Source organism: Heloderma suspectum, chromosome 6, assembly GCF_057233095.1.
Source record: "Heloderma suspectum isolate Gila_16-S chromosome 6, 16-S_ref, whole genome shotgun sequence".
NCBI lineage: Eukaryota > Metazoa > Chordata > Lepidosauria > Squamata > Helodermatidae > Heloderma > Heloderma suspectum.
The window spans coordinates 71,412,975-71,425,551 of NC_139463.1; the positions used below are offsets into that span (position 1 = coordinate 71,412,975).

The following is a 12,577-nucleotide window of genomic DNA, read 5'->3' on the forward strand; positions in this document are numbered from 1 at the left end:
GGTTTTGCTGAGGAGTGGGAGCAAAAGGAACCGTAAATCCTATGTCTCTACAGGGCAGGAGTGTTGCACCTCTGTCAGCTGAGGGCTGAATTCATTTTTGGAGAAGCTCTCAGGTGCTGCATTCCACTGATGGGTGAGGCCAACATGAAATGGGACAGGGCCAAAAACACCACCTTATTACAGCTTAAAGCTCTTATTTGCCAGTAACGAAGAGGCATTTCAACCTTTTAGAAGGGGAAACCTCTGCAAGGAAGCGGGGAAACCACCAAAAGGTCAGGGAAAAGGGGGTATGGGGAAGGGGGCAGGCCCATCTGGGGAACCCAAGTAGACTGGATTTGGCCTCCAGGCTGGCCAGAATTTGGCCCATGGGCCTGAGGGTCAGCACCACTGCTATAGGGCAGTAGGTGGGAATGCTCGTGCCATAGTCTTAATTCCCCTCCCCACCACAGCTTTATTTCAACCAGATTAAGAGCAAGTCAGGGAAAGTATGAAAGTTCGAGCACCATACACCCACACAGGATTTCTTCCACATGCTTTCTTCAAAGCAGGGCCACGGTGGTCCATCATCCAGACACAGTCCCTCGCAACGTGAATTTAATTGTCTGCTTTATTTTGATCTCCTGCTTCCATTCCGCCTCTTTCAGTGCAAAGGCTCAACATAGTTCCCTGGGAACAATCCCTCTGCATCGCGCATCACCCCCTCACACCAGCCATCCGAGTATTTCCGTGTCACATAAATAACGGTCCCCTCTGCAAACGAGAGTTCGTTCTCCTTCTGCTGAGTGTACGGGTATAGGGTCACTACTGCAGGCAAAGGGAAGAGCAAGAAGAAAGAAGGTCAGGTGATGGGAGGAAGCAATCAAAAGGAAGCTACCCAAGCTTTTAAGAGGACCCACCAGTCCATGGGGCTAATTCTGGCCCACGGAGCCTTCATGGATTCCTCCATGGGGATTGGCCTCCAAGCCAAATCCCCACTGACAGAGAGATATGTAACCACTGTGACAGAGATATAGACATAACCTCTGTGAGAGGGAGTTTCATGATGGGAAATGGCATAAAGCAGGAGTGGGGAATGTATAGCGCTGCAGATGTTGGACTACAACTCCCATCAGCTATCCAGCAAAGCCAATAGTGAGGGCTGATGGGAGCTGAAGTCCAGCAACAGCTGGAGGGCCTCGCATTCCCAGTCCCTGGCACACAGAAGAGAGGCTGGGTGCTTTTCAAGGTGGCGGAGTGCAAGGCAGATTTAACCCACAGGGGTCAGTCCACTGGGAAGTTCTGCTGCACAAACCCCACTGAAAGTAACAGGCACTCTGCAAGGACACTGTCTCGCTCTTGCGGAACGCCAGGTCTTTTTCAGTGGGCCTTGGGCAGAAGCGCTCCCCAGTGGACTAGGCCTTGTGTGAATTAGTGCGTGCAAGTTGGAGTTTGCGCCACGGGGACACACGTCTCTCTGGCTTTGATAAAGGGCCTTCCTAAAATATATAATAGATGTACGCTTAAGACACCCACCCACAGAGAAGAAATCTGCTGCTGCTGGGGATAACAGTAATGGCCAGAACCTCAACATCTGTGCAGAGAAAATGTAGGTAAATGGAGAAATCTCATTTAGCATGTGCAAAGGGCTGCGTCCTCAGCACCGCATGAGTAACTATGACCAGGGCTTCGAGTGGGGGTGAGTGTATGCCTTCCAGGTGGTCTGGGGCCCTAGAATCTCAATGGCCAGTGCCAGAAGGCAGAAAGAATGCTGAGTCAAGGCAACTTCAGCGGCTTGCCTGTTTTTATTAAGGTACCTTTTTCTAGGTAGGTGTCTGGGGCCCATGGCAATTTCTCTGGGGGTGGTGGAGGGGGTAAGAGTGGAGGCCTCAGCTGCTCCCAGTTAGTGACGTCCAGAGGAGGAGGAGGAGGTGGTGGGGATGATGGGAAATCAAGATCTGTAAACAAAACAGCAGTTTCACAAAGTAAAAGGTGCTTCTGCGTGCGTGGTTTTCTGTGCCTGTTAGCCATACGGAAAGAAGCACAGTGCGGCATTGAAGCGGTGTCCCACCCCTCTCGAGACCACCGGATGCCCTGCTCTGCTATCCACAGGCTCCTGGGCTTTCACCAGAGACGGGCCATCCATTTTAAGTTCATCCTTGCAACAACAAGGGCTAGAAACATGCTTGAAAAAACAAAACAGTATTCATAGGACATTGTTTAATCATGAAGCTAATTTGACATCCTGTGCTTAGGGGTGTGTGTAAACTGGGGCACTTGCCCAAGGTCATTAAAAAAAAAAAAATCAAGAAGTTCTTACCTGGCTCGGAGAGGTGCGGTGGAAGTATGTCATCTGGTGCAAGAGGCAGAGGTGGCAATATAGCTGATGGAGGAGGAGGAGGAAGGGTCTCTGCGTCTGTTGGCGGAGGCATAGGAGACAGCATAGAGGGTGGGGGGGGCGGGGGCGGTTCGGGAGATGCGCCCATACTGGTGCTGCCCGTAGCGCCTGTGAGGCTGCTGTGCCATTGGAACAAGGAAGAGTTTCAGGTGCAGGTGAAGGGTCTTAGCCTCAGCCTACATGCAGCGGAGTGAGGTGGTCGAGGCATGAGCTGGTCGCACAGGGAAATGTCATTCTCGAGCGCCCCCCTCTGTTTAACTAGTAGTTACGGTGCGCTTAAAGGGTCACGCTCAGTGAGAACAAGCGAAATATGACATTTTTAGTGCTCTGTGGTGCTAAAACCGCTGATCTTTTCCCTCACTGCCACATTTGGTGATGTGGGGGGGGGGCGCATGGGGACTGTGGCCTGCACATTGCTCACCTCTGTATTAAACCAACAACAAACGCCCTGCAAGTAGAAAGCCAGCACGCAGGAAGCAGGCTGAGTTAGACTATTTCTCCCTGCTGTGTTAGTTTGGTGGTGGTTGTTTTCATTTGCAGGCAGTTAGTTAGATAGGGGAGCATTTAAATATCATGTTTCCCCTGCCCACCAGCAGTTTCAAATACTACAATTTGCTCTACCACCCTGGGCTTCTACTGCTGCCTCCTGCTCCAGGCGCAGAGCAGGCCTTAGGCTGGGGGATGTATGCCCCTCCAGATGTTTTTGGACTGCAGCCCTAGCTGGCCTAGCCAACAGTGAGGGATAATGGAAGTTGCAGTCCAACAACATGTGAGGGGGCATGTTTCCCACCCCTGCCTTACCCCCTAGATCCACTTTTGATGGGGTCAGGAAAAAGCGACTGCATCTTCCTAAGAAGGCTTGAGTTGTTCTGGTAGCTTTCCTAGCCGGCTGCTGAAGTTGAAGCAAGCTGTGCACACTGGGATGAGTGCACCAGACGGTCCCTGGAATTTGGTAGTGAGGGATGCGCAAAATATGAAAGACAGTGAGGAGCACATGGAAAAGAATTGCACCGAATGAACACTGGAATGCGTTGGTTCCTTCTGATCAACGAAGGCAGCCCTCTCCAACTTCGCGCCCTTTAGCTGTGTTGGACTACAAGTCCCAGTGGCCATGCTGGCTGGAGATGATGGGACTTGTAGTCCAACACAGCTGGAGGGTGCCAGGTTGGAGACGGCTGAGCTTTGAGGAATAAGCTGTTTCACGAATGGCCAGTGGACTGCATTAAGCCAAGGATGAATTGCTTGTTTATGCATTGGTCTTTCGGGCCCAGCTCCAAATGGGAAAGGATTGCCTTTCTGAATATTCTGTCTGCTGAGATGGCTGAATGTGCCGGAAGGAACTGCTGCATTGCAAGGGGCATTTGGTGTCATTCTTCTAATGTCTGGGGGGATGAATCGCTCAGGCTGGTGTCAAGGAAGGATAAGAGATGGACTGGAAAGCACTTTGCACAAGTTTAAGGACAGGTGTTTTTTTTAATCATTTCTGTTGCGATATTTGTCTATCAACCTTCTAGCACAAGTTACAGTGCTTCCAGACAGACGGCTCCTAGACCTACCAATTAGATGCCATTATGGAGCTATTCCATCTTTTTCTATTAATGGATTATTATGTTTTGGATAGGAAAAAAGATGAAAGAAGCAGTGGGAAAACACAGGAGGGTTACAAACTGAAAATGGCATTGTCTGGACTCCCCCCACCCCTTCACTCCTCCCGCCCGTAAAATTCTGTGAATGGGGCAGTGTGATGGCCTCATCTGGAAGAACCCTAAGAAAGCAATCCTGCAGTCCCTCGGTGAGTGGTAAACCCCTCCAAGGTTGGAAACAGTGCTCTGACCTTGGAAGGGGGAGTCAGAGGTACGACCCCAGGCACCTCACCTGACAGCCCGCATGGAGACAACCGTGCTGGCTGCCTCTCTGAGGTCGGAAAAGTGACCTCAGAGGAGGAGAGAAGGGGGCATTCCAATGCACAGGGTGGGGAGGAGACTGGAGAGGCCAGGATATGAGATATCCTGAGCCTCCTCCAGCCTGCTCCCCTTCCACTCTGAAGTGCCGCTGCTAGACAGGCTAAAAAGTCCATCTAGCAAAAATCACCCAAGACAGAGGACGGGGAGCTGAAGATTGCCTCCACTGCTCCTCCCACCCTGCCGGCTTCAGGGAATAGGAAATTCAGAAGTCTCCAAGTTTGGGGGCTTCTGAACGATGGGGGTGCAACCGATAGGATTGTGCCCTTAGTGTGTGAAGGGCTTTATAGATCTTACCTGATAGAAATAGTGAATAACCATTCTCTGACCTCAGAGCAGAGATGGGGGAAAGTGTGGCCCTCCAAGTGTTGTTGGACTGCAGTTCCCATCAGCCCTAGCCAGCATAGCCAATGGTGCAGGATGATGGGAGTTGAAGTCTAACAGCATGCAGAGTGCCACATGTTCCCCATCCCTGACCTAGGTAGACAGCAATCCATTTCCCCTCAAGTCTGTCCCTTCTCTCCTAGTTCCCATCTCTGGGATCTCACACATGGTACCTCAAGGAGGACAAAGAGGAGGCTGAAGAGAGTTTGCCATCTGGGATAACTGGTGGCCGTATCGGCTCCGGGATCCGGTGACTTCTCCTAAAACAGAAAGAGAAGGGTTATATCCACATTTTGCAAATTTGGGACACTGGGTGTGGGGTGGGGGCAGATCTAAAGGACTTTTCTTGAGAGTTGGTCTTTTCAATTTCATTTGGAGTGAAAATATCACAACCTTGATCTAGAAAGTATAGTGCAGGGATGGGCAACTTGCAGCCCTCCAGAGGTTTTGGCCTACAAGTCCCATGATCTCTCACCATTGGCTATGCTGGCTAGGGCTGATGGAAGTTGTAGGCCAAAACATCTGGAAGGCCACAGGTTGCCCCCTCCTGAATAAAGGATGCCTTCAAAGAGAGGGCGGTCCTCTGAGAGCCCTTCAAATGGAGGACTCCCCTCTGTAAAAGAGGACACACAGCCACCTACCAGTGCCACGGGCTAAAACGATACGCTCTTCTGTTGCCTCTAACTGATGTAACTCACCCAAGGCTCCCAGGGGATTGTGCTGCCGCTGTCTTGGTTCCTCGCCGGGCCAGAGTCCCTGTTCTGGCCAGCTGTGTGCTTTGATCCTAAGAGGGAAAGATGAGAGGTGTGTGTGAGACAGAGGAAATCCAGAGTGCCATTTTCCAAAGGAATCCTCCTCTGCCCCTAGATATTTTTTTTCTTCCAAGGAGCTCTTTTTGCCAGGGCTTGTCAAGGTAATTCTGTTCATGAAAACTTCAGAGGATCAGAATCTGCACGTTTCGTATAGGTGCATGCTCCCCACTTCCCAGGGAGTCAAGATGACTCCAAGGTTTCCATTGCCTTTGGAGGAGAGAGAACTCTGGAGCTATATAGGGCAGCCTAAGCCAACCTGCTGCCCTCCAGGTGTGTTGGACTAGAACTCCCATCCATGGCCATGCTGGCTGGGGCTGATGGAAGTTGTTGTAAGCAAACCTGGAAGGCACCAGGCTGGGGAAGGCTGCTATAGGGTGTTTTGGGGTAACACATGTTTTATTTACAGATGTACAAGCAGACCATACATGCAGGCAAACAGCTTATGCTCCATCAGGACACCAGATCCATTACCCCACCTCAGGACTCCACTTCGGGTCCCCAGCAAGAGAGACCTGTAACCATATGTTGCCATCCGCTTTAAGCTCAGTACTCTGTTCCAAACGCGCGCACGCGCACACACACACACACACACACATATACATCTCTTACATCGATCTTTCCCTTTCTTTGGGGGTGGGGTGGGAGCAATCTCCTCCAAGCTCAGATGGCTTTTCCATTGAAACAGGACGGGAGACTAGGCCAATGAGCTCCCGTGAAGCCTCTCTCCCTTTGTGGGCAGTTCACTGCCTTTCCGCGCCTGTTTGGGTGTTGCAATGATTTATTATTTATTTACAGCGCTTGCACCCCGTCTTCTAACCAAAATGGCTGCCAGAGCAGCTTACAGAGATAACTAAGTAGTATGACTGTCCCTGCCCTCAGCCTTGCAAACTAAATTTAAGACACGATACGCACAAAGAATAAGGGAGAGGGAGGGTATATATAATGGGATGTTGTTTACCCCACCCCCCACCCCCCAAACAGTTTGATGATGATAGTTAGCTTTGCTGGCTTTTTCGGTTGGTTCGAATGGCCTCTGTGAGGGGAGGAGGGTGTGAGTGAGTGTGTGTGAGGGAGGGAGGGAGTGTGTGAGAGAGTGTGTGAGTGTGCGAGTGCGTGAGTGCACGTGACAGTGCGCGTGTGTCCGTGCATGTGTGTGACAGTGTGCACGTGCGAGAGAGTGTGTGTGTGTGTGTGTGAGAGAGAGAGAGAGAGAGAGAAAGACTGACTCCAGGCAAGCATATAGGGGTCAGACTGCCAGTAGCTGCAGCAGCAACCCCCACCCATTTGGGGTTGTGGCCCTGTCCATTGCTGTCATGCAGACCACCCTCCAACCCCAGAATGTGCTTTCCCAGCAGCAGTGCAGCCCTCAGACCAAAAAGGTTTCCCACCTGTGCATGAAGGAAACATGATGAACCAACCAGTGGGGTTAAGCCATTAAGCAACTCTGCATAAGAAACAAGTAGCAAGCCAGCAGCTGTCCTAATATTCCTCAGGATCAGGGGCTGGGGTAGACCTGGGTCACTCATTCTTGGAGGGGTGTGTGGGAGTAGGGGTGTCGGAGAAATCCACAATGGAATCAAATGAGTTCAGATTTCTATTAATCTGACCCACGGATTCTGCAGCAGACTGGCTTTTCCTGAGCCGCATGGATTCTGCAGACATGAATTCTGCAGACTTGCAGACCGTGGTATTTTTGTTTTTGTTTTTTACCTTCTAGTATGTTACGCAAATCCAGTCATAGAAAAATATGTAATTTTTTTAAAAAAAACTGGCCGAAAATGCACATTTCTCCCATAGGTTAAAGCATTTAAATGCACATTTGGGGGGAGGGGGAATTATGCATTTTTGCAAGTGTGAATTTGCATAAATTCAGGAAATTGGAAAAAAACCTGATTCCACCAATGAGCAGACGATGGAACTAATGGCACCTGAGAATCCACGAAATGTAGACAGAATGGATTTTACAAAATCTGTACATCCCTTGGTGGGAGACCGGCTTAGCTCTCATTTTGCACAATTAGTCATGGACAACATCTGCCTCCAGGTGGGAATGTGCATCCCCATCAAAAGACCCATCTTGCCACTTTTTCCACATGGTCCAGGTGAGCATAAAAAATGCACGCATGTACATGTTGATCCACATTAGCTGCTTGCACCGAAGTCTGCTTTCAGATCTGAATCGCCCCTTGCTGAGCTAAGAGGCATCTTGCTTTAAGTGTTTTCCTGGTGTCTTTCCAGGAAACGGCTTGAAACCAGACCAAAAAGGTGGACAAGGGTGTTGTGGGAGGGAAATGCATGGAAAACCAGGTCTGGAAGGAAGGAAGAGGTAATGAAACAGTCACCAGAGGAAAACAGAAAGAAAATTTCAAAGACATAGATATATATTAAAGCAGCCTTTCTCTCTCTCTCTCTCTCTCTCTCTCATTCCTGCCCACATGCTTCCTCTGTGGTCCATGATGCTGTATCCCCTAATCCAGCCTTGCCCAACCTGGTGCCCTCCAGAGGTGTTGTACTACAACTCCCACCATCCCCAGTTAACACAATGCTCATGGGAGTTGTAGTCCAACATCTCTGGAGGGCGCCATGTTGGGCAAGGCTGGATTAGGGGATACGTTGTCACAGACCAGGGAGGAGACATGTGGACAGGAATGAGAGAGAGGCAAGGAGATAAGTGGGGTTTTGTAGTCTCCTACCCTGAGCACTGGCTTGGCCCTACCCTTTGGGGTCTCTAGACTGCAGCAGGCGCAGGCAACCTGTGTACTCTACCCATATCTCCCTGTCTGTAGAGGACTGCTTTCATCAGATGCTGCAGTAGATTCTGAGACATGATAGGGCTCGCTTTCATTTCACACAGGGCTTCCCCATGCACAAGCTGGAAATGCACCCGAGAAGACACCCCACCCTCCCCAGTGGCTGCTGTGCAGTGCGGGGGGAGATCTTGGTGAGGGTCAAATGGTCTTTCAAGGAACCATATCCACCATTGCTGGCCTTTGCACTGAAGAATCTTTGCTAAGCTCCTGCAGAACCCCAGAATCTCCCAGAACACCATTAGGAAACTGCTGCCTTATCCCATTGATTATTTAATCCCAGGCAAGCAGGGGAGGTAGGAAGGGAGTTGCTGCATTGCTGGGCAGTGTGCAAGCCTACATGCCAGGTGTCCTACTTTACAGAGGGCGGTCCTCTATATTGGAGAGGTGGCAGACAGGGATAGGCAAGCAAGGGATGTTCAAGATCGCCATCTCGCTGCTCATCTGGTGCCCAATTCCCCTTCGCGATTGCTGCTCACTTTGCAAAAACAGGAAAATTGTGCAAATTGAGCCACAATCGAACAGGAGATTTGCCCAAATTTGCACACATTTCCTAATTTGCACAATTTTCCTTCATTGACCAAAGCAGGGCTGATGGAGTCAACAGTGGAAATTTGCGCAAATCAGGAAATGTGTGCAAATCAAACGGAGCTGGGAACAAGAGAAACACGAGCACGTGTTTGGCAACTTGCGAATATTTTTGGTGGACAGGTGCTCATGCTTACGTTTGGAGCTTCAAACGGGGCATGCTCGCCTGTTTTGCGAGTAAAAACTAAATTCTATACATCCCTATGGGGTAAAGGGCAGTATTTGAAGGCATCTTCAATTTGATGGGCTGTCCAGTCCAAGTCCGGTTTAAAGTCAATGAACCCCAAGGAGGGAAAGCCTTGAAGTTGCACCTAGACAGCTGCCCGAGCAGGCACACAGGTCACGTGGTCCCTTCCCCATTATGATGCAATGTCTTGTATTTACATTTAAATTAGAGTTATTCCTAAATTTGCACCCATACATATAAATGTGTACATGCACATGTTATGCATATGGTGTCTTCTTTTTTGGTAATCTGTAAGCGCTTCCTCCCTAGCGCCCCCCCCCCCACATACACACCCAACAAACCTCTGCTCTGGGCAAAAATTAGCAGAGGGTGCATTCTCTCAGGCAGCCCAGGGATCAGATCTCCAGAGCTGCCTCACATAGTGGAGAGAGGCTCTCCCCAGCCATGCTGAGTGTAGCAAAATGCACCTCACCACATAGGCACCGGATGCTGTGTAGACAGTCAGTTTTGTGGTGCAGCTGCAGGATCTATGCAACAATTATATCAAGGGTGGGAAAGCTGTGGCCCACCAGCTGTTGTTGGACTCTTAACACCCATCATCCCTGGCTATTGGCCATGTTGTCTGGGGATGATGGGAGCTGGAGTCCAACACCATCTCAAAGGCCACAACTTCCCTGCCCATAGTTTACATGAAGCAACGAAGGGTACTCATCACAGTGTAAGCAGTTACCTCAATCCATCTCAGTTTGGACAATACAAGAGTGAGAGGGCATTAAGGATAGGACTAAAATGAAGGCAGTGGGGTGGAGAAGAAATTCTCAAGCAACTTTTCCTGGCTCAAATTTCTTTGGAAATATTTGGATGCAGCCCACATTTTGTTGGGCTGAGTAGACTTGGGGAGGGGAAGAAGGAGACAGATAATGAGAAAGATCCAGGACTTCCCTTCCCCAAGAGGAAGCAACCTTCCTTGAGAGAAAAGGCTCTGCTCACAGAAGGTCCATCCACCCAATTTTGGGGGTGCCACCCTCCACCCCACATTGCAGATCACCCCCTTCAGCAGGGGCTGCCGAAGGGGCTGCCATGGCAAAGAGGGGGGGAAGAAATCCACTTCCACCAGTGCAGTTGATCCAGTGGAAATCTGGATCTAAGCCCAGTACGACCCAGGGTGTGCACACTAGGCATTGCTTAGCTGTGGGTGCAGAGCAGAGGGTGTGCACAGCCAACTGGGGCCCCCCACAATGTTCCGGATTGTTGTTCCTGGTTTTGTGTCATGGCTGCATCTGCTCCTAGGGGAGTTCTTTCCATCCTTCCAGTTGAGCACTTGAGCGCCAAGTTAGAAAGTCCCCTTCCATGGAAGAGGGACACCTTCTTTAAAACTGGGTCATGTCTTTTAGCCCCCAGCCACTCCGCACGCCAAGCCAAAGCTGTGTGCTAACAAAAGGGCAGCAAAAGTGCTGTGAGGCCCCTGATGCAGCAGCAGCCTTGCCAGCGGTGAGAACACCGTTGGGAAAGAGGACGCCAGCGTGGGAACCGAAAGCTCACACAGTGCTTCCTCTCTGTTCGGAACATCTTTGCCTCATCAGTTGCAGACGCGTGTGGTTTTCAGATCGGCCCCGATGGCTGGCCACAGCTGACAGCACAATTCCCCTTCTCTCTTCAAGGTAGCTTGCGGAGCAGGGAGGAAGAAAGAACTGCTTATATATTTAACTTCTGCGCATTGTTACGGCTGCAGCTTCTTGGTTTGGTACAAGCTGAATTTAGAGTTGTATTATTGCACTGGGGGGAAAGCAAAATGTTTGCGATTTGTGGAAGGAGGGGGAAGTGAATAGATATTGAAGGGTCAGTCACACCCTTCAACATTTCACAGATGGAAATAGGCATGCCACCTGTTCCTTATTTCGAGAACAGTTCCTTATTTAGCAATATTACATTTAAATCCGGAATAAGGAACCAGTCCTTGAAACAAGGAACAGATGGCCAACCTAGATGACAATAAGGACATGCCTGCAACATACGTCCTCTGTCATACCATGGATCACTCCCCGAGACCTCTCCACCACCATCATTACACGCAACTGTAGGCTGTATTCCGTCTGCTGAATGCTGCATTCATTTTTATTTATTTTATTAGTTACACTCATATGCTTCCTTTCCCCTAAGGAACTCGAAGTCAGCAGCATACATGGTGTTCCCTCTGCCCATTTTATTGTCGCAACATCCCTGTGAGGGAGTTCTGGCTGAGAGGTGATGTCTGGCCCAAGGTCACCCAGTGAGCTTCATGGCAGAATGGGATTTGAATCCGGCTCTCCCCAGTCTGACACCCTAACCACACCACTACGTCATGCATGGTGACTTCTCATTTATTCTGCAGCAACAGGCCCATCTTCACTGCTTTAAAAGCGGGTGGGATGTTTGTTCTTGAAGTTAAATATGTACTAGAAGTATCTTTTAAAAAGAATACACAGACCATAATGGTCCTGCAATACGTTATCAACCCTTTGAAATATATTTCAACAGCTTCAGTGCATGAGATGGCAGGCTGTGCACAGCAAAGGTGTTCGGGGGTTGGATCCAGATTTATGCTGGATCAACTACACTGTTGGAAGTGGACTTCTCAGCTCCCTCCTTCCCACAGCAGCCTCTTAAAAATGCTACACAGAGAGTCAGGAGACCCTGCTGAGTGGAGTGAGCCATGTTGTGGGGCAGGGGAGATCCCCAAAAATCAGGTGGAGGGACCTTTCTCTTGTGGAAGACAGAATCTGGATCCAACTTCCGGTTTGTGCACTCTCATACATGTGTGCAAGAGACAAGATGCATCCATGAATCCCTCCCCTCCAGTCAGAGTTTGCTGCTAGAGACTGGGCATTTTAGAGACTACAAGCATTTTAATAAGAGGCACAGCCCAGAAAGCAAATGCTGGGACAAAACATGCAGAGATTTTAGTTCTTGACCCGGGTAGAATTCCTACTCAGAACCCACTCTGCTTCCTATGAAATGAAAAAAATCTATGCATTTATGCTTTAAATGAGCAAGTTCCTAGTCATCACAATTACTGAAAAAAAAACATCAGGATGGATTGTGCCCTGACAGTTTAGGATAGGGTATCTAGATGCAACAGAGAACAATGAGGGTTCTTGTACCTTTAATAGTTATGTAGAAGAGGGACTTTCCGCAGGTGTCACTTGCAGATGCAGGACTCCTCTCTTGCATCTGGCCACTCTAGTGTGGCCAGGTGTCCTACTTTATAGAGGACAGTTCTCTTGTTTTGGAGAGCTGGCAGTCCTCTATTTGAAGGCATCCTTTATTTGATGCACTGTCCAGTCCAAGTCTGGTTTAAAGTCAAAGAGCCATAAGAAGGGAGAGCAGCAGGGGCCTTGAAATTGCCCAACAGCACTTAGTACCTCAATGGCAGGCCAAGCAGGCACACTTCTTCAGTCAGACTTCGCTATGGTGAGATGTCTTGT

General features: G+C 49.6%; 1 protein-coding gene across 2 annotated transcripts in view; it reads right to left on the bottom strand.

The window, feature by feature from the left end:
- Positions 1 to 15: 15 nt before the first annotated feature.
- ABI3 (ABI family member 3) overlaps positions 16 to 12,577 on the bottom strand; it is a 30,645-nt gene continuing 18,083 nt past the window's right edge. Inside the window, exons 4-8 of one of the 2 annotated variants that reach the window (XM_084804804.1) lie at positions 5,418 to 5,503; positions 4,893 to 4,979; positions 2,297 to 2,493; positions 1,794 to 1,934; positions 16 to 804 (exon numbers count right to left, since the gene is read on the bottom strand). In XM_084804804.1, coding sequence (XP_084660930.1) covers positions 641 to 804; positions 1,794 to 1,934; positions 2,297 to 2,493; positions 4,893 to 4,979; positions 5,418 to 5,503 — 675 coding nt within the window. In that variant the 3' untranslated portion in view covers positions 16 to 640. The remainder of the gene's footprint in view (positions 805 to 1,793; positions 1,935 to 2,296; positions 2,494 to 4,892; positions 4,980 to 5,417; positions 5,504 to 12,577) is intronic. The other variant, XM_084804805.1, reaches the window with a different exon arrangement.